Below are 21907 nucleotides of genomic sequence, written 5' to 3'. Positions count from 1 at the left end.
TGTGCATTATGGGTATCCCAGAAGGAAGAAAAAAAAGAGAGAAATGAAGGCAGAGGATCTATTTGAAGAAATAATGGCTGAAAACTGCCCAAATCTGAGGAATGAAATGGACATACCAATTAAAGAAGCTCAAAGAAGTCCAACCAGGATAAATCTAAAGACACCTACATTAAGGCACATCATAATGGGGGCACCTGGGTGGCTCAGTCGTTAAGCATCTGCCTTCGGCTTAGGTCATGATCCCAGGGTCCTGGGATCGAGCCCCGCATCAGGCTCCCTGCTCTGCAGAAGCCTGCTTCTCCCTCTCCCATTCCCCCTGCTTGTGTTCTCTCTCTCGCTGTGTCTCTCTCTCTCTGTCAAATAAATAAAATATTAAAAAAAAGACACATCATAATCAAACTATCACAGACAAAAATGCAAAAAGAAAACATTTTTTTTCTTGAAAATAGCAAAGGAAAAGAAAACTGTAATGTTCAAGGAACCTCATATCAGACTGCCAGTGGATTTCTCATCAGAAAACTTGTAGGCTAAATGGAGTCAGATGTATATTTAAAGTGCTGGAAGATAAAAAACAAACAAACAAACAAAAACAAATGAACAAACAAAATTTCAGGCTGACAAAAAAGAATATTACATCCAGCAAAACTGCCCTTCAGAGTTGAAGGAGAAATCAAGACATTTCCAGATAAACAAAAACTGAGGGAATTCAGCACCAATAGACCTGCCCCAAAGGAAGTGCAAAAGGAAGTCTTTCAAATTGAAGTGATGGTAAATAGTAGATAGTGACAGTAAACCATGTAAAATTATAAAACTCTCTGGTAAAAGTAAATATGTAAAAAATATACAATCCTGTAGTATTGTAATATAAATGCATAAATCACTTTTAAATCTGTTATAACATTTTAAAAGCAAAAACATAGAAAGTAATTATAAACTTATATAAATGGATATGGAATATAAAAGGGTAATTTGTGTCATCAAAAAGGGGGAGAACAGATATAAAGGAATAGAATTTTCATGTGACAGAAGTTATTATCAGTTTAAAATACATTCTTATTACTTAAAGAAGTTTTATGTAATTTCCATAGTATCCTCAAAGAAAGTATCTATATAATATACACAAAGTGAAATGAGAGAGAAATTACAACATATCATTACAAAAATATCAACAAAACACAAAAAGTCAGCAAGAAAGGAAAAGAGGGACACAAAAGCTCTAAGACATTCAGAAAAGAAATGAATAAAATGGCAACAGCAAGCCCTTCCTCATCAGTAATTACTTTAAATGTAAATGAATTAAATATAACAATTAAAAGACATAGATTGGCAGAATGGATTAAAAAAAAGAAGACCCAATTACATGTTGTTTATAAGACACTTTTTTTTTTGTCTTCACTGTTTATTTAATACATTGGGCTATACAGTATTAGGTTCAGCCTTATGAAATTTCCATATTCTATCTTTTATTTATTTATTTTTAAGGTTTTATTGATTTATTTGACACAGAGAGACAGCGAGAGAGGGGACAAAGCAGGGGGAGTGGGAGAGGGAGAAGCAGGCTCCCAGCCGAGCAGGGAGCCCGATGTGGGGCTCGATCCCAGGACCCTGGGACCATGACCTGAGCTGAAGCAGACGCTTAACGACTGAGCCACCCAGGCGCCATCCATATTCTATCTTTTTAACAACAGGAATAAAAAATAATAAAAGCAATAATTTATTGACATTACTAACTCTCTATGATGTGCTAAATGCTTACCATTGATTATCTATCTTATTTAATTCTTTTTTTATTATGTTATTTTAATCACCATACATTACATCATTAGATTTTTTTAAAGATTTTATTTATTTATTTGAGAGTGAGAGAGAGAGCCCAAGGGGGTTAGGGTTAGAAGGAGAAGCAGACTCCCTGCTGAGCAGGGAGCCCGATGTGGGACTCGATCCCGGGACCCTGGGATCATGACCTGAGCCGAAGGCAGTCGCTTAACCAACTGAGCCACCCAGGTGCCCACTTCATTAGTTTTTGATGTACTGTTCCATGATGCATTGTTTGCATATAACACCCAGTGCTCCACACAGAACGTGCCCTCTTTAATACCCATCACCAGGCTAACCCATCCCCCCACCCCCTCCCCTCTAGAACCCTCAGTTTGTTTCTCAGAGTCCATAGTCTCTCATGGTTCGTCTCCCCCTCCGATTTCCCCTTCATTTTTCCCTTCCTGCTATCTTCTTCTTTTTTTTTTTAAACATATAATGTATTATTTGTTTCAGAGGTACAGGTCTGTGATTCAACAGTATAAGACACTTTAGATCTTAGGACATGCATAGGCCTTTCACTTAGGACAAGTGAAAGGATGAGAAGATGCCCCATTAAAACAGGAAACTAAAGAGATCAAAGTGGCCATGCTTACAAGAGACAAAATAGCTTTTGAGATAAGAACTGATAAAATAAGGTATCTTTGAGATATTAATTAGAGACAAAGATGGACATTGTGTAATGAGAAAAGGATCAATTCCCCAGGAATATACATATATATATATATATACATATGTATATATATATATGTATATATATATATATATATACATATATATATATAATCTAACATTAGGAGTCCCAAATGTTTGAAGCAAAAATTGACAGAATTGAAGGGAGAAATAGACATAGCACAATAATACTGAGAGCCTTCAATACCCCATTTTAACTTATGGATAGAATCACCAGGCAGAGGACCAATAAGGAAGGAGAAAACCTAAAGAACACTAAAAACCAAGTGGACCTGAGAGATATTTACAGAATACTCCACCCAAAAAGTCAGAATACACATTCTTCTCAAGTGTATAAGGAACATTTTCAAAGATAGGCCAAATTTTGAGTCACAAAATAAACCTTAACCAATTTAAAAAGACTGAAATCATACAAAGTACCTTCTCTGACCATAATAGAATGAAACTAGAAATCAATAGCAGAGGGAAAACAGAAATTTCCACAAATCTGTGTAAATTAAACCAAATCTTAAATCCAATAGGTCAAAGGCCAAATAAGAGAATTTAGAAAATATCTGGATACATGAAAACAAAAATGTGACAGACCAACAACTTCTGGGATGCAGTAAAACTAGGACTAAGAGGAAAATTTATAGTGGTAAATGCTTACTTTATAAAAGAAGGAAGATCTTGAATAAATAATCTAACTTTACACCTCAAGGAACTAGAGAAAGAGAGTAAACTAAGCTATATGATCGAGTGATCTCAGTTTTGGGTATGTATCCAAAAGATTTCAAAGCAAAAAGTCAAAGAAATATTTCCACACTCACTTAGAGCATTATTCACAATATCCAGAAGGTGAAAGCAATCGAAATGTCCACTGACAGAAGAAAGTGTGGTACATACACATACAAGGGAGTACCATTTAACCTTAAAAAAAGGAAATCCTGTCACAGGCTAAAATATGGATGAACCTCGAATACATTATGCTAAGTGAAATAAGTCAGTCAGAAAACGACAAATGGAGTATGAGTATAAAATAGTCCAAATCACAGAAACAGAAAGTAGAAATGGGTTTGCCAAGGGCTGGAGGGAGAAGAGGAGGAGAATTAGTGTTTAATCGTATATAGGTCTGCTATATGACAAAGTCCTAGAAATCTGGTGCACAATAATGTGAATATATTTAACAATACTGAACCACACATTTAAAAATGGTGAAGCTTGTCAGTTTAAGGTTATGTGTTTTCTACCACAATAAAAAATAAGCAGGAGTAGGGATAAGTATGTCAGTCTAGACTCAGATACACGACAAAGTATGAACAAGAAAGGCCCCCTAAGTTGTACCTTACCCTCCCACAGCATGGGCTTTCAATATGTAAAGATAAAAAAAATTGTTCACACTGGGGGCACCTAGGTGGCTCAGTTGGTTAAGCCCTGAAGTCTGCCTTCGGCTCAGGTCATGATCCCAGGGTCCTGGGATGGAGCCCTGCATCGGGCTCCCTGCTCAGCGGGAAGACTGCTTCTCCCTCTCCCACTCCCCCTGCTGGTGTTCCCTCTCATGCTTTCTCTCTCTCTGTCAATTAAATAAATAAATAAATCTTTAAAAAAATTGTTCACACTGAAGAGTGAATGATATAATTTTCATTTCAAATGGACTATCAAAAAAACAGATCTGATCACAGATCTACCCCTTATCTCTTTAAGTTTTTCTTCCTCCTAATTGGACATTAGCACCTCATAATTAAATCATGTGAAAACAAGTGAGCCAACACAATTTATTAAGTTCTATACACAGATTAAAGAAAGGAGGTGTGGAAGAAGGGTAATATTTCCCATGATACCAAAGAACTAACAGTCTAATTGGGTTTAAAGGCCATAAAGAACAATAATACAATGAAAAATGTGTTGTAATTGAAGCATGTGAATAATCAATGCTGATAAAAATGGAGGTCAGAGAAATGAAATGGATTGACACAATGCGAGGAGCAGGCTGAGTGGGTCCTGAAGGACAGGTGGGGCTCGGAAAGGCAGAGAGACGTGGCGGAGAGGTTGCGGGGGAGGAGGAGAGGGGAAACACTCCCGGGAAAATGATAATTTACACAGTGTGTTTGGTGGACTGTAACTGACCGAATGAAATGGCTTGAGGGAAAACAGTGGGTGATAAAACCAGTTGACACATTAGGCAGAGATGCCTAGATAAGGAAGTGAGAAAATGTTGATCCACTGAAGGATTTTAGGCAGAGAATGAATGTCGTGATCAAAGAGACGTTGGGGCAGAAATCTGAGTATAATGGCATTGGGCTGGAAAGGAGCAGAAACCGAAGGACCAGTGAGTGTAAAGTTATGGCCATAGATCAACGTGAAGAATGAGAGGAATGTCAAGATTTAGGGGAATACATGTTTTTAACTGGAAAACACACCAGTGACCTAAGGAGGAAGGGCTGTAAAGGCTTCCTTGTTGATTATGTGTCTGATATGAAGTTGTGCATGACTCCACGGGGGAATCTGACAAAAGCTCACTCAGAAAGGAAGTTTGTGCATCATTTTTATTCATTAAACAGGACATAGAGAATAGACAACTCTGATGAACAGGCAGAGGGAACCTCGTAGTTTGGGGAGTAGGAAACAGCCCTGTGACATTTCCCCTTCCAAAACTGCTTCCTTTTCTGACACTCAAAACTTTTCTCACTTCAGTCACTTACACGGCTAAAGTCCACTTCCCTGTGTCTAGAGCTTTGATCCAAAATCTGATAGGACTGGGCATCTCATGAATGATCAGCTCGTGGTTGACTAAGTCCCAGAGCCACTAGTCATTACTTATTCAAATTCCAACATCTTTATTCCTCAGTTACTAACCATGGAAAATTTGCAAGACCGGCAATAGAATAGAGAATTCTTTTAAGTTTTAACATTTAAGGGATGAGTTTGATAATATAACATCATAAGTTTTAAGCTTTAAGTAAGAAGATCTTAAAACCAAACAAATGATTAAAAACTAGAATACTCATAGTTTTCAAGTGGCCACAACTTTTCAATAAAGCAATATACGTTTGCAGGTGGGATTCTATTGAAATATCTGTTCTATAAGGACAAAAAGTCTAGATTTACCCATTATGTGGGCATAGAGGATCTGTAAGTGCATAGATAATGCTAGATTAACATCTGATAAACATTTTCCATATAACTTTTCTAGAGTTGGACCCAGACACCCACTGTGGCTGAACCATTTTGCTTTTCCATAACACTCGAAGACTCATTTAAACAGGATAGGATTTGTTGAAAGTGAGCACCCTCCAATAGATTCCACCATGATAGATTCCTAGAACTGTGATGCTTTGCCTTAAGTGTTTTTCTGTGGCTGACTATCGCCCATTCTCCCATCCTTCCTTCAAGAAATATTTTCAGTCTAAAACAGAGCCCTGCAGTTATTTTGCACGTCAGAACTCTGTTTCTTTTCTCTGAGGTACTTAGCACAATCTGTAACCACCGCGGACACAGGTTTTCTCGTGTATTATGCCCACCCGTAGAACGCAAATTCTACATAAGCAGAAACCATGCCTGCTCCTCTCCTCATGACTCTGTCTACAAAGCCTAGAGAACAGAGTAGAGTATATAAAAGATGCTCGAATAATTCATGATGAATGCTGGGATGCCCACCGTTTACTTTAGGAGGAACATGACTGAGGGGAGGGGGAAGCAATTATCCCCTAGAAATGAAATTAAGGCCAATCTGCATGTTCTGTGAAAGTCACTCCAAATGGAGAACCATCAAACACAAAAGTCATCTCAAATGAGTCACAAGGGCAGATGCACCAAATGACAACTGTTAATTTGAAACCAGGCTCCTTCTTGTGCAAGCAGCTCTCTGAGTCATGAGCAGCATGAGCAGCAGCATAATGGATTCAATGATTGATGATTCTCTCAAGCAGCAGCCGGGAGGCCAGCTGACAAACACATGTTATGCTAAGACGCACCTCTTAAAGAAGTGTGGGGACAGCAGGTGACCCTCCACAGATGTAATCTTAGGATAAATCCTCAGTTCTATCCATTCCATCCCTGGCCCTTTGCAAATGTAATGCCTGAGATTCCAAAGACTACAGAGAAACTTGCTTTCAATCAGTTATTTGTCAACTGAAGGACCAAGAGACTGTCATTTATGTTGCACCTTTGACTTAAATGTAATACTTGTAAAAATACTAAAATATCACAGGTAGGAAGAAAGTGTTCACTTGTTACCATTTTGTGTGTGTTACACTCAACTCCAAAGAGAGCTGGCATTCTCCTGTCACCAAACCAAGTGATGGTAATGCTGAATGCCTGGAATAATCTCCTAAGAGAGACTTCACTTGTTTGGGGGGCGGGGGCGGCTCTGGAATTCTCCGTGATGTAAAATAGAAGCCAGGATTTATAATAGAGTTGACCCTTGAATGACACGGGTTTGAATTGGTCAACTGGGGGGATCTACTCACATGAAGATTTAAAAAATAAATAAATACAGTACAGTACTGTAAGCGTATAGTTGTCTCCTGATGAGCTTTTAAATAACATTTTCTGTTCTCTAGCTTACTTTATTCTAACAATGTAGTATATGATACATATAACAGGTAAAACATGAGTTAATTGACTGTGTATGTTATTGGTAAGGTTTCTGGTCAACAGTAGGCTATTAAAAGTGACACGCATACTTTCAACTACTCAGGGGTTGGCACCCCTAACCCCACATTGTTCAAGGGTGAACTGTACTTTAAATACTTCTGTGCTGCTTGGTCCATTTAGAACTTAATAGAAAACAAGGAAGACGTGAATAATTATCAATTGATGTGTCTGAAAGCAATTTTAATAGGATTCAGGGAGGCATTCTTTGTTTGCCAAACTAAAAGTTAATCAAGGGTCTCAGAAGATTCTTTGAAATAAGAACATTTATAAAAAAATTATGGATCAACAAATGATCAATATAGAAATAAACACAAAAAGGGGCTTAAAATGAAGTGATTAAGAGGATAACTTCATTATAACATTGAGCGAGTGTTGGTTTACGGGATGTTCACCTGGTGGGCAGCAGTGAGCTCTAACCTCTGAGTACACAGAATGAAATCTCTGTAAACACACCCAAGGTTATATTGAGACTCTACCTTGATCAGTCTCTCATTTCCTGCAGTTTTACTCACACCCATCATTCAAGTTGAGAAACCTTATTAGCATTAATGTAAGATTAAAATGCCACTAAAACAGTCACCAATACTTTACACATATTTATAAGGATCATTGCAATCACAGAGGGCTAATCGAAGTTGTCAATATTCAACTGTGATAGTATCCAACTAAAAAAGCTTAGTACTTTTGATTGCAAAAAAGCTCAGTGTATTTTCCTGAATTTTAATCTTTATTTAAATAGTTCTTTCTGAATTCTGTTTTGAAATGGATACACAAAGGAAATTAAATATAGTACTTACTGAAAACAAGCATGAAGGAAATTAATGCACTTAATTACATTATGTTCTCAACAGTATATCAAAAACCGATATATGACTGTGATGTAAAATTCATTTCTGCATTTTCTAGAAAACTGGTTTTGAAGACAAGTTCCCTTGCGAATTTTAAGTACCTTTTAGAATACAGAACAAGGAAGGAGTTTATCTCTTTTAATTAATTACTACATTTTCATTTTTAAAAAGAAAATCATGCCAATAAATTCTGTTTCCTTTTTGCTTGTATTGCCACTAATTCAAAGCTACATTTAATGCCGAATGATAGCAATTCTTTTATTCTAGGTGGCCAGTACATTTATAACTTCCTCCTTAGTTTGGTTGCTGTTTAAAATTTTATTTCTTTATTAATTTTCTTCTTGTATACATATTTTTAAGTTGCATCAAATATCTGAAAAGCAGATAGGTCATTTTTTTAAAAAAAATAGAAAATCTTATTTGTCCGACTATGTATCTTTTGATGAGGTCTTATACATTCATGATTTGTAATCTTTTTTTTACTATACTCTTAACTACCAATTATATAATACATGAGTCACCTATAATAAATTTTGAACTTCCTTGCACTTGAAATAATACTATATCAGAATGCTCTAGACATGTTTAAAAACCACTGATGTCTGAACCAAATCAAGTGAACAGTAAAATATTTTATATGTATTTTATAATGGTAAATAATCATTTCAACTAATGACAATTAATACACTGAACTTGCAAGCATGCTAAAATGTGAGAAAAGAAAAAGAAATCTCCACTTAATCCTGCCTTCTAAAGGAGAAACATGCAATTCAACAATGAAAGAGTTGCTATATTACTTTTCTACAAATTTTCTCTCTTTTTCCTCATAACTACAAATCACTGATTCAAACGCCAACCTTTTTCAGAATAAATATATTCTGAATGTGTTATTGCAACTTTTTGTCTTACTCTCTCTCTTCTTTTTATGTGAGGCTGTCATTGCCATAGCTTATATGTTCCTGGCTCTGATCCATCGAACCCTTCTCTGCTGCAGGCCAGAGCCTGACATGTGGGATGACAGCTTCCACACTGGACCATGTCCATAGCTGGGCTACTATTTAAAGAAGAATAGCCTACTTTGTGTATTGTAAGATATCTGAAATTTATCCTGCACAATAGCCTCCCTGTCTTCCTTGCCTCCTGGAGGGCAAAGGTCATGTCTTACAGACTTCAGAAATATTTTGCTAACTCCACTGTGTTTCCCAATAGTGAGTTTTGATAGGACAAACAAAAACAAAATAAAACAAACAAACAAACAAAAAACAAAAACCCCCACAAACTCCTGAGAAAAACAATGAAATAAAAAAGCTTCTACATATGCAGTTATTTTGGTGCTATTTTGACTGAATGCCATACATTAGCACGGAAGAGGCTTGCGTAATTGCAGTAGCCTTGCACTGGAGGGCGAATTCACTCATGGGTTTATCACCTTAACTTGGGATAGATGCATTCAATGGGGTGTTGCATAGTTCACAGCAGAATTAGAAATTAAATATCTTCCAATTTAGCAAGACAGAAATACATATAAGCTGAGCTACAATAATGGTCTCATTTAATAAAGATTTTTTTTAAAGACTCATTTATTTATGAGAGAGAGAGAGAGAATGAGAGAGTGTGCCTGTGAGCCAGTTGGGGGAACAGGCAGAGAGAAAGAGAATCTTTAAGCAGATTCTACCTATGACCAGTGTGGGGGCCTGATGTGGGGCTTGATATCACAATCCTGAGATCATGACCTGTGCTGAAATCAAGAGTTGGAGGCTTACCTGACTGAGCTACTCAGGTGCCCCTTAACAGAGATTTTAATCATGAAAAATATGATTATTAAGTAAACACGGTTATATGCAAAAATCAGAATAGTTTCTATTCAAGAAATTTCTAAATGGAGAACAGTTCTGAATTAGATGGACTTATTCTGTTAATAGTGTATTTGTAATGTAAATATATATTAAATTTAATTCCATAATTTATCTGTAAATGTCTGAATTTTTTCATAGTTATGATGAATCCTATATTACTACGTTACAATTGTGTGTGTGCTACATGGATGATATAGATGGATAATTTCTTTTAAAAATGAGCATTCAAGAAAAGCTTCTTCATGGCTAACCTAAAAAAAATAATTTTGGTGGGACACCTAGGTGGTTCATTTGGTTAAGTGTCTGCCTTCAGCTCAGGTCATGATTTCAGGGTCCTGGGATCTAGTCCCGCAGCGGGTTCCCTGCTCAGCAGAGAGTCTGCTTCTCCCTCTGCCTGCCGCTCCCCCGGTCCTGCTCACTCACGCTCTCTCTCTAACAATAAATAAAATCTTAAAAAAAAAGTTTTTAAAAAACAGTAATTTTGGTATTTATATATTTATCTTTGAATGAGGGGAAACCCATCAAAGGATTTCCACTTCCACATGGGATATAGAAACCTGAAAAGTAAAGCATTGCTTTCAGTTTAACAATGAGAAAAATCTTTAAAAAAATGAAAAAATCTAAACCATAAAGTCATAACTTTTCTTGAACTCATCCACGAGATGAGGTTCCAGGTACTGGCTGACAGCAATTGAAAGAAGAATAAGCCCATTCCAGGAGATGCAGGACATGGAAACCATCTCTGTGACAGAATACAGGACAAAGGCGACCAACACTCACACTTAGGAAAGAACAAAACAAACCAGGTAACCTCTTGGCAAACTCCTGAAGGCCAGGCATGGGGCCCAAATAGTCCAAGGACCCAGAGAGACGGGAGTCTGCCCTTCCTTCCACAGGTGATTGATAGAAATGTTGGGGGCACAGCAGGAGCCTGGAGGGAGCCCCCCAGATAGTTTTTCTATGGAGAGAAGGGTATGAAATATCACATGCGTCCCTGAACCCATCACTTACAGGCAATAAAAGTGTTAAACTCCTAGGGGAGGGGCAGCAAAATCTGTAACCTCCAGGGCACAGGCAAAGAGGCATTGCAGCTTGGAGAACGGTAGATAAAAAAGGAAGATCTGTATCCAGGGTGTGGCAGGAAAACCGGCATGAGCTTAGCGTCCTCTATGGATTCCAAGATAATGGTCTCCTGGCACTGGGGACAGGCAGAAAGCCCCCCTGAAGACAGACAACAGGTAGAATTGGAAGGCTTTGAGAGGGAGGGTGGGGATGCTGAGCGCACATCACCCCCAAGTGCAGACTCACGGGGTCTGGCGTTGGCTGGAAGAGAATGGCAGCAGAGCCCTGAGGCTGGCATGAGCCCAGCACAGAGTGACGGGTAATGGCAGTCTACTACTGGGGAGGGAGAGAGTTTGCAGGGTGACCCCATCTTCTGAAAACATGTCTAGGGATGACTGGAAACAAAGGTGGAGCACTAACACTGAGGAAAATCTCTGGAATTCAGCACATGGTGCTGGTAGCTCACCACTGGAGTAGTTTGGAGGGCACTGGAAGAAACCAGAGCAACAGGACTCAAACCAGCTCACCTGGGGACCGCAGGGACTCAATAGCTTACCAGCAGTGGTATGCCATTTCCCAGGTGTATGTATTATGAAAGGCATTCCCCACCATTCTACTCAAGGTCTCCAGGTTTAGTAAAGCATTTTGAGACACACACACAAAAAAAAGCAAGAAAAAGCAACCCTTTGTCCAGAGATAAAGTGACAAAGCCAGATGCAGAATATATTCCCAGAATGGAGAAATTAGATGGGAATATTAAAATAACTATGAAAAATATGTTAAAGAATCTAGGGAGACAGGTGGCATGCATGAACAGATGGAGTAATGATTGTAGAGAAATGATAATTATAGAAAAAGTCAAAAGAAAATTCTAGTTGGGGGAGACCCACAATATCAGAGATGAAGAATTCTTCTAATGGGCTCATTAGTAGATGTGACACTGTTGGGGAAGGATTCAGTGAATCTGCAAAAGGGTTAATATCAATGATACAAACCAGAACACAAGGAGAAAAGAGTGAATAAAACAGAAGTGAGCACCAAGAAGTATGAAATGATGTCAAACAGTCTAATGTACATGTAATTGGAGTCCCAGAAGAAGCCGAAAGAGGTGGGGCAAAGTCAATATTTGGGATGGCAGTGTGGCTGAGATTTGTTTGTAACTAACAGAAGATGTTAGAGCATATTGAGTACGCACATACACTCAGCCCTAGACACACCATAATTAACCTGATGAAAATAAAACAAAGATAAAATGTTGCAGCAAGCCAGAGAGAGGGGACACACGCATGTCTATAGCTACAGGAAACAACAGGTTACTTCTCATCATCAACTAAGAAGTGAGAAGACAAGGGAGTGACATCTAACATACTGAAAATGAAGAAAATTTCAACCCAGACTTCTGTACCTGGCAAAACATCTTTCAAAAATGAAGGTGAAATAATGACTTAAAAAAAAAAAAATGTTGTCAGCAGACCTGCACTACAAGAAAGGCGAAAGAAAGGTCCTCGGACAGAAACTTGGATTGACCCAGAGACATAAAGAGTTCCAATGATGCTAAAAGCAAAGGTAAATATAAGATATTTATTTTTCTTATTTTCTATTCAGTCTAAAAGATCACTGTTGTAGTAGAGTAGTAGGAATGTAAAAACCAAAAGTAGTAAAAATGTTTTGTGGGCTTTATAGCTTATAAGAATAAAATGTAAGACAATGAATAACATAAGGGATGGAAAGCAGATATTAGAAATACACACTTGTAAGGCTCTTTTACATGAAAGGCCATAATATCATTTGAAGATGCTAAAATGCTAAAGATGTATCTTTTAAACTCTAGGCAGAGCATTATATTTTTTAAGTTTTATCTAATCAGCCCATAGTGGAAGTAAATTGAAGCAATAAAAATATTCAGTTAAACCAAAAGCTGGCAGGGAAAGAGGGGAGAATCAACAAAATACAAATCAGACAAATAGAAAGGTTCCGATAGGGCATATGGCTTCAATCTTATTACCTCTTCTGCCGCCAAATCCCACTGAAATCAATAAACCCTGGTTTATTGATATATTGATATATATGACTTATCTATATCAATCAACAATAGATATTCCTGTATATAAAACATTCTCTGCTCTTTTCATGTTGAGATCAAGGATAGCTGCCACCATATTTTTCCCTAGGAGCAAGTTCATACGCTATATACCCTTAGTGCAGATTTTCTAATTTCCAGGGTCAACCAGTACCATTATTGTCTACATACATCTGTAAGGTTTCATGATATTTGTTTATTTGTTTTGTTCTATTTTGGTATTTCCTCTGAAGAAAAGAGCCCAGAGCAAGGGTGACACCCGTGTAACTCTGTCCAACTTCCCATCCAGATTAGAAGGACTGCTGGCGTCGAGAACACACAAAGCATTCAATGATGCTGGATCTTTTGAGTTTTTACCCAGATCATGCAAGAGAACCTAGATCATACAAATTGGATCAGGCCTTCTTGGAATTGCTTTTGCGATCATTAAAATTTGATAGTTCAGGGGTGCCTGGGTGGCTCAGTCGTTAAGCGTCTGCCTTCGGCTCAGGTCATGATCCCAGGGTCCTGGGATGGAGCCCCGCATCGGGCTCCCTGCTCGGCGGGAAGCCTGCTTCTCCCTCCCCCACTCCCCCTGCTGGTGTTCCCTCTCTCGCTGTGTCTCTCTCTGTCAAATAAATACATAAAATCTTTAAAAATAAATAAATAAAAAATTAAAAAATAAAATAAAATTTGATAATTCATCCCCAAAGTAAAAATGTTTGTTTTGTGTTTGGGAACACTCACAGTGCTCATCTGGAACGATGGATTGGGATATCTACCAGAGCCTAGTGTTTACTTCCCAAGGAGAAAAGTGAAAGTCCTCAGACAGAAGCAGGTGTGGATCAGCCATAGCAGTTCTGGCTTTAAGGACAAATGGATTCACAAGCTCCTCTATCTTCCATGGATCATCTACCTGCTCATGACCCTCGGGGTCATCATTTGTAAAACAGAGCAGTGCATGCTGCCTTTCGGATAGGACAGTTGGGATCCTAGCATAGGGTTCAGTCAAGGGCCTTCGTGATGAAGTGTCTCTCATTCTGCGGGTCACTAGCAGTGTGACTACAGGCTATGTTCTTCCTCCTTTAAGCACTGGGCATACCTCCAAACTAGGGTTTTTTGAGGACAATTGAGTAAGGGGCTGTAACATGTTTAAAGCAGGACCTGGCATAGAGTGTGTGTTTTGGTCCTTTTTCTTATTATTTCATGGATATCAATTTTAGTGACAAATCTGAATTTAGAAGCTTACAGATCTACAGTACATATTTTAAGGTAGATGGAAAAATATGTCAACAGATTAAAAATATGAGACAATCTTTTGGCAGCCTAATTCAACAGTCCTTCTTCTGTTTGATGTTGGCCTTAGTGAGATTAATTCTACAAAACCTTTATATGACCAGTATTTTGAACTCTGGCTCAAGGAATTAGAACCGAGAAATGAGTGCTTTTAAATACACCGGAGATTGGGAGGGCATGAATGACTTGGGAGAGATCACAATGGTGTTAGCATCCAAAACAATCACTCAGAACAAATGTGAGCAAATGAAAACATAGCATTATGTTTGGGCAACTAAAAGATAAATACATTAAGTAATGAAACAAGGCCTTGGATTTTTAAACAAGATTCATTTCGGTGAGAAATATCTTAGTCTTTCTCTTTTAATGAAGTATATTGGTTGGGAATAAAGTAGAATGTAGATAATTATATTGTTGCAGCTGTAATTTTATGTAATAGTAACTGAGGACTAATTATTTCACCAACACCTCTTTTTATAAGAAGTGAGTGAAAAGCCCAATTCCGCAAGATGAGTTTGAGTGAAAGACAGAAGAGCATTCATGAGTTCTAACATTGCTAAAAATATTAGTGAATTTATTAACACTATCATAAATAAGGTTGATCGTTTCCTATCTACAGATGTTCACAAAATGTATCAAAGTAGCAGATTTTTTTTCCAGACATTTCCTACATAAATAACATCTACAGCATCATTTTATACTGTCACCAAAGTAGTCCTATTCAAATAAATTGGAATAAACTTGCATACAAATGCCTGTAATAAGTAGGGGAATTTAACTGAAATGGGAAACAGCCCTGTGGTTTCTGTCTGGTTCAGAATATTTATCATCAGCTGGAAACCTGGCCTATCAAAAACATGCATGCATTTACATCTCAGCAAACTGTTTATCTCAATTCAAAAGATCACTTATTAAAGCTTATCCATGTATTTGCTTATTTGCAACTGCTTATTAAAGAAGATGAATATCAACATTAAGCATTTTTAGTGCTTGAAAACATGTCCTAAAATAAACCTGACTCTCATTGGAAATTCTTATTTCGTTTTTACAAGGTTTACCTGCATAATCAAATGCCAAAGAAGATTTGTGAATTTGACCTTTGTCAACCCATTTATCAGACTATTAACTCACTTGCACATTCATTTTTAAAAGGTTAGCATCTCCTTCACAATACCTTCTTCCAATTAGAATGAATAATACACAAAGCTGTGAGTGCAGTGGTACTCCATGCTGACAGCCTTGGAGTCTAGAAGTGGAAAGGCCTATGACCATAATCTGTTTGGAAATTATGATTTTCTAGGTTTCAGGATGTTAATATGAACATTTGCTATCACTCACAAAAAAAAAAAAAAAAAAACCAGGAATCATACAAATGGTTAGACTTTGTGCTTTTGAACAATTATTCCAGAAACTAACATCTGCATCTATCCAATTATTCCAGATACTAACATCTGCATGTCCTCATTCATTTGCTTTTACAATAAATATTTCATAGAGAGAGATTTTGTGTGACCCACTTTCATGCAACTTTTAAAGTAGTTTTAGAACAATACTATTTTCCTATGTAATAAGGGTGTGGACTTTGTTTCCGTTCAGAAAGGTACTCAGTATAACAATGGAAGCTGGATGCAGAAAGAGTTGACCTTACTTTTGTATTCCAGGTGAAAGCCAGCAGCTGCCACACTAATATCAGACTGGAAATGCAGATAGAGCTGGTTGGAGGTGCTGTTCAGAAGGGCTGGGACTGTGGTTCCTGCAGGAGACATGGAGTAGAGCAATAACATGACAAATGCATTCAATTATCCGCCTATAAAATAGATGCGGTGTCTGTTATGGTTTCCAAATCCCTATGGTCTGATAGCCACCTATGTAATCTGAGTATTGGCTTTAATCCTTTTGTACTTTGAGCCTCTCTTTTGTTCTCATATGTAAAGTTACACATTTTCTCTGCTCTCCACAAGCTGATGTGACATCTTTCTATTGTATCAGTATATGGACACAGAAATTCTTATATTTTACCATGCATTGGCTTTTCACATTGCATTCCTTTTTTTAAGATTTTATTTATTTAATTATTTATTATTTGTGGGCACAAGCATGGGGGAGCAGCAGAGGGAGAGGGAGATGCAGACTCCCCACTGAGCAGGGATCCTGACATGGGGCTCGATTCCAGAGCCCTGGGATCTTGACGTGAACCTAAGGCAGACGCTTAACCAACTGAGCCACCCAGGTGCTCCTCACACTGCATTCTTTTAAGAACACAATCATTCTGTTTGTTTGTTTGTCTTGTTTTGACTTGAACAAAGAAGGGATAAAACTTAAATGAGCGAGTCTTATGGAGGTCCTGGCGGGGCGGGGGTGGGGGCAGCAGTCAGCCTGGGTGGATTGATCCAATATATTATTGATAAAATGCTGCTTTTGACTACGTACTCTCTCTTCTATCCTTGTGTGATCCGTGCTGAACAATGTTCCCACTGAGATCTGCAAATGATTCTAACTAAGCACATATGAAAAGGGAAGTGCAGGTTTATGATAAATAATGCTTCCTTTACTTAAAATTTTCTGCCTTGTGTCGTGACAACTGACAAGTCAGCAGGAGATGTATAGACGTCGAGGACTAGAGTGACACTGTGATACTGGAGGGGGCTGAGGAAAAGAAAAATGTCCATCAATCAGAAATTTACAGTATTCTGGTAGGAGGTATTACATAGGGGAAATGATAAGCAACTTTAAATCCCGTTTTCTACAAGCGCACATGCTCGCTGCTCCCTGCACGGACTTGCTCTCTCAAGGGCATACTTAGCACTTACGAGAGTCAAGGAAACACCTGTTGTGTCAAACTCATTGTGGTGTGAGCAAATTACTAGACCAAGATACACTGAAAATAACCCTATTGTGTAACGGAATAAGGAGATAAGTTCATAATTATCCAAGACAGATGAACATTGTCAGAAAGGTAAGATCTTCCATCATCCTTCCCTCTCCACTTTGGTGATCCTGGTGTCCCCCACCAGCTTTAAGTCAACGGCTCCAGGTACAGATTCCAGCTGGCCTCACGTCTCTGGGTGTCCAAACGACCTTTGGAGATGGCGTGTGCAAAGCCTAACTCATAATCCAAGCCTGTAAACCCTGGCCAGCCTCCTGCATTCCCTGAGTTAGTCAACAGCACTGCTAGCATTTCCTCCTTCCCCCATTAGAGAGGCTCTCTTCTCTCTGTGACCCCACATTGCCCTGCAACCTGCTAATGGGCCCCACCTAGCCAGCCTCCCCCTGCCCCTTCACCACCATCACCCCAGTGCCACCCACCAGCACCCATGAGCTCGATGAGTGCAACCCTCTCTCAACGTGTTTTCTGAATCTACTATTGCCCTCAAACAGTTCATTCTCTATTCAGGAGTTGGAGGAAAGGATTTTTTTAAAAAATGAACTTATGATTATTTCATACTAAAATTCTCATGGATTCTTGATGATCTTAGGATGGGATTTCAGCCTCCTTGATTTGGCCTAAAGACCTTGCATGGTCTAACCACTGCCTGTATTTCTGGCTTCTCTTTTACACAACTGATGTTTTCTGTTTGAGGTGTTCCCATAATTGTGGCCTGGGATGCTCTTTCCCTTCTCTTCTGATCCATTTTACCTTTTTTTATATTCAATTATAATTAACACAGTGTTATATTAGTTCCAGGTGTACAATATAATGATTCAGTACTTCTATGCATTCCTCAGTGCTTGTCCCGAGAAGTGTACTCTTAATCCCCATCAGCTATTTCCCCATCCCCCTCCCAACTCCCCTCTGATGACCACCAGTATGTTCTCTACATTTAAGAGTCTGTCTTTTGTCTCTTTTTTATTTGTTCATGTGTTTTGTTTCTTAAAATCCACATATGAGTGAAATCATATGGTATTTGACTTTCTCTGACTGACTTACTTCACTTAGCATAATACTCTAGCAACATCCACGTTGTTGCAAATGGCGAGATGTCATTCTTTCTCCTGGCTGAATAATATTCCATTGTATATATACCACATCTTCTTTAGCCATTCATCAGTCAGTGGACACTTAGGCTGCTTCCATATTTCGGCTGTTGTAAATAATGCTGCTAAAAACATAGGTTGGTGAGGATGCAGAGAAAGGGGAACCCTCTTACACTGTTGGTGGGAATGCAAACTGGTGCAACCACTCTGGAAAACAGTATGGAGTTTCCACAAAAATTAAAACTAGAACTACCATGATCCAGTAATTATTCCTACCTATTCCTACTCCTTCAACAATCTCCCCTCCCTTCTCACACTAAGTCAGTTACTCATGCAGTAAACATGTCTTCACCAGCTTGACAAACCTATCAACTGCCTCACCAGACACACCAGTTATTTCCTGGCTACATACCAAGCAGAGCTTCTCCTGATCAGCACAGAGCCTCAAAGCCTGGCACTTCATTCAGTACCTGAGGACAAGAAGCAGAGCAACCCATCACAGGAACCAGGGAGTGGTGGAAGCTTCCATTGGGCATCTACTCTGTAGCCCACAGCTGTCATCACTCTCCGCTCTTGCCTGGGCTGATGAAATGAGTGTCAGTTGACCTCCTGAGCCCTCGTCTGCCTTCTCCCCACACAGTCCACATTCTGCACACAAACGATCTTTTCACAAATGAATAATGCTTGTAAATATCATTTTTAGACATGGCTGAAACTTACACCTTTCACTGACATTTTAAAACTACTTCAACGTGCTCTGAGGGATCATCCTGTACAGCTGGGGAAATTCAATCCCCATCCTGACTGGGGGTCTGTTCCCTGCTCAAAGAAAGCAAACAGCCCCAAACATGCAGGTCTTCTACTCTTCACGTCACATCTGCTCATTCCCCAAGTTCATGTGATCCCTTGATTCCAGCAGCTCCAAGGTCCACTGCTGGCCTTCGGCAGACTGCTCTCTGCCTTCCTCAGTGCATCAGACCCCGATGCCCTCAGGTCCTGCCACCTCCCTGCAGCACTGTGAGTGATTCCACCATAACTTGAGTCCCCAGAGGATCTCCAGGCCTAGAGAGCTTCTCACCTTCCTTCTGGTCATGTCAGCTGTTTGAACCTTGAGACTTGCCATCCTCTCTGCTTTCAGGAGCTGCGAATTTTGGAAGTCCAGAGCCAGGAGAGGCCTGAACCTGGCTATGGACAACTGTTGCCTTTAGCCAAGCCAAGGGCAAAACCAGGCTCTCTCCTGGCATGAGGTCGGGAAGAATACCAGTGGACGGAGACAGAAGTAACATCCGAATAAAATATCCTATCATAAGTGCAAATGAGTGTGTTGACTCCATCCTGCAAATACATTAAGGAGTTTTCGTTGACCTTTGATTAGCATAGACAGCCTTCACTGGATTTACCAAGGTTCACCCACAGATTGAGCATGTGTCCTGGCATCTTTGACCAATCAGAATCCAAACCATTCCTGGTCTGTGCTGGAAGGAGGACAGTGAGAAATGGAAAGAAAATAAAACACTGCACACACTAGTCATTGACTATGTGTGGACATACATGCATGCACGTGGGTGAGTAAATTCTTCCAGAAGTTGGAATCCCTGTTAGATGTGGGGTCTGTGCCTCAAACCATCTTCCTGGCTGTCAAGAGGGCCTGGCTCTGAGAGGTGGGGTCTTGTCAGGCCTGAAGCATGAGTGCACTCTAAGAACACTGCAGTTGTGTGCTGAATAATAAACACTTAGAAGATGTTTGAAGGTTTAACCCAGGTGTTTGACGTGTTTGAGACAGAGATAGGCAGACACATAAGCTGTTTTTAAACCGTAAGCCTATCCCTGCTGGTTAGCACAACTATATAAAGAGAGACTATTGGTGAAACTACCTGGTAACTAATAAAGTACAGATAGGGGAGTGTTGCAAAGAGGGGTACCCTATCATATGGTCTCCCTCACATGTAGAACATAAAGAATAGCATGGAGGACCATAGGGGAAAGGAAGGAAATCTGAGGGGGGAGAAATCAGAGAGGGAGATGAACAGTGAGAGACTCTGGACTCCGGGAAACAAACTGAGGGTTACAGAAGGGAGGGGGTGGGGGGATGGGGTAACTAGGTGATGGGTATTAAGGAGGCACGTGATGTGATGAGCACTGGGTGTTATACTAAACCGATGAATCATTGAACACTACATCAAAAACTAATGATGTATACTATACAGTGGCTAACTGAACATAATAAAAAAAGAGGGGTACGCTAGCCTGTTTACAAAACGAGAAGCAATTTTTCTGAGGAACACTGTCTCTCCTCCCTCCAAAGAGGGCACACCCAGTGCCTACGAGAGGAACTTAGGAGGAGGAGGGAGAAAGGCCAGGAGGTGCAGGGATGTCCACCACGCCCACTAGTTGGCCCAATTCAAGAGACATCCACCAAAAACACCAATTTTTACCCACTTTTGTTGACTGTGTATGACTGCTGTCTTCTCACTCTGGTATTATTTTTGTAATTAAATTTTTTTTTTCAGTGGTTTCCCAACTTTTTAAAAACTTTAATGCCAGTATAGTAATAGACAGCGTGACACTAGTTTCAGGGTACAAGAGAGTGACTCTACAATCCCGTACCTTACTCAGCGCTCCTCACAACAAGGGTTTTAGTATACGTGCTGCCCACACAAGCACTATTTTTGTAGATTTAGATAATGTTTGCAGAAAGAATAATGTTACAATAGATCTAACTCATCTAACCAAATCTGCTCTCACGATAGCATCTGCATTACTTGTTGCCTGGAATTTGGGGTAATCAATGACTGTTTCCATTACCTTACTCTGTTTCATTAACTAAAACTCTTCTAAAGCAGCACTGCTCTTCCTCGCTTCCCACCCCTGGGTCTTCTACCCAAGCCTAGAAAACGACCAAGCTGCCATGTCCTCCATAAACACCATCCCGGCCACCCAGGTCTGTAGAGACACAGCTTTTCTCTGAATGCACATGTAGGACAACACTTCTCTACAGTGCTTCCTGCTCAGTTTCATGGCTTTCTTTGGGAGATGAGACCCTAACTTACACTTTTGAAAATCTATTTCACAGCCTCCGGTCCCCATATCTATACGTACAGGGATCCACTGTACATTGTTTGACGTTTTTATCTGTTCGTCTTCAGTTGACCAGGTTACAATGGGGTCAGAAAACCCACATCCACCCCTGACTCTGACACAGATTAGTTCTGTCACCGAAACATGTCATTTTAACATGATCCAATTCTAGAAAGTGAAGATGATATTAAGTCCCGTACCTGTGAGTCACACATGATTGTGTATGGGACAATGCTTTGTGAATCACGTTCCTTCTAAATGTTACTGCTAATTGCAGCAATTCATGAACGATGTCCTGTTTGTACCTCTAACATGAGAGATAATCACTTGCTCTTCTGCAAAAGCTGCTGAATCTTGATGCCTCAGGTGACACAAAACAGACAGGTGCCAATTAGCCAGAGAGGCCTGGGAGGATGCTGTGCAGGGAACACCTGGCCCCAGCTGGAGACAGGGCATTCCGCCCCCCGCCTCGTGGTGAGCTGCCCCTGGGGCTCCTCTTGGAGTGGGTCAGCAGAAGAAGGTATTCCCACCACACAGAATGCAGCTGGGAGATTTTTTAAAAGTGTTGCCACAGGCAGTATATTTTTTAT

The 21907-nt window shown here is 39.5% G+C and overlaps 1 protein-coding gene across 2 annotated transcripts in view; it reads right to left on the bottom strand.

The window, feature by feature from the left end:
- The window catches only part of CSMD1 (CUB and Sushi multiple domains 1), a 2028797-nt gene that overhangs the window by 200568 nt on the left and 1806322 nt on the right, over positions 1–21907 (bottom strand). For both annotated transcript variants that reach the window (XM_027598604.2, XM_027598603.2), the window contains one exon: positions 15913–16017. In XM_027598604.2, coding sequence (XP_027454405.2) covers positions 15913–16017 — 105 coding nt within the window. The remainder of the gene's footprint in view (positions 1–15912; positions 16018–21907) is intronic.

The sequence above is a fragment of the Zalophus californianus genome, chromosome 2 (genome assembly GCF_009762305.2).
Source record: "Zalophus californianus isolate mZalCal1 chromosome 2, mZalCal1.pri.v2, whole genome shotgun sequence".
Classification (NCBI taxonomy): domain Eukaryota; kingdom Metazoa; phylum Chordata; class Mammalia; order Carnivora; family Otariidae; genus Zalophus; species Zalophus californianus.
Note: the sequence above shows the minus strand (reverse complement) of the source record. Positions and strands in the feature narration are given on the sequence as shown.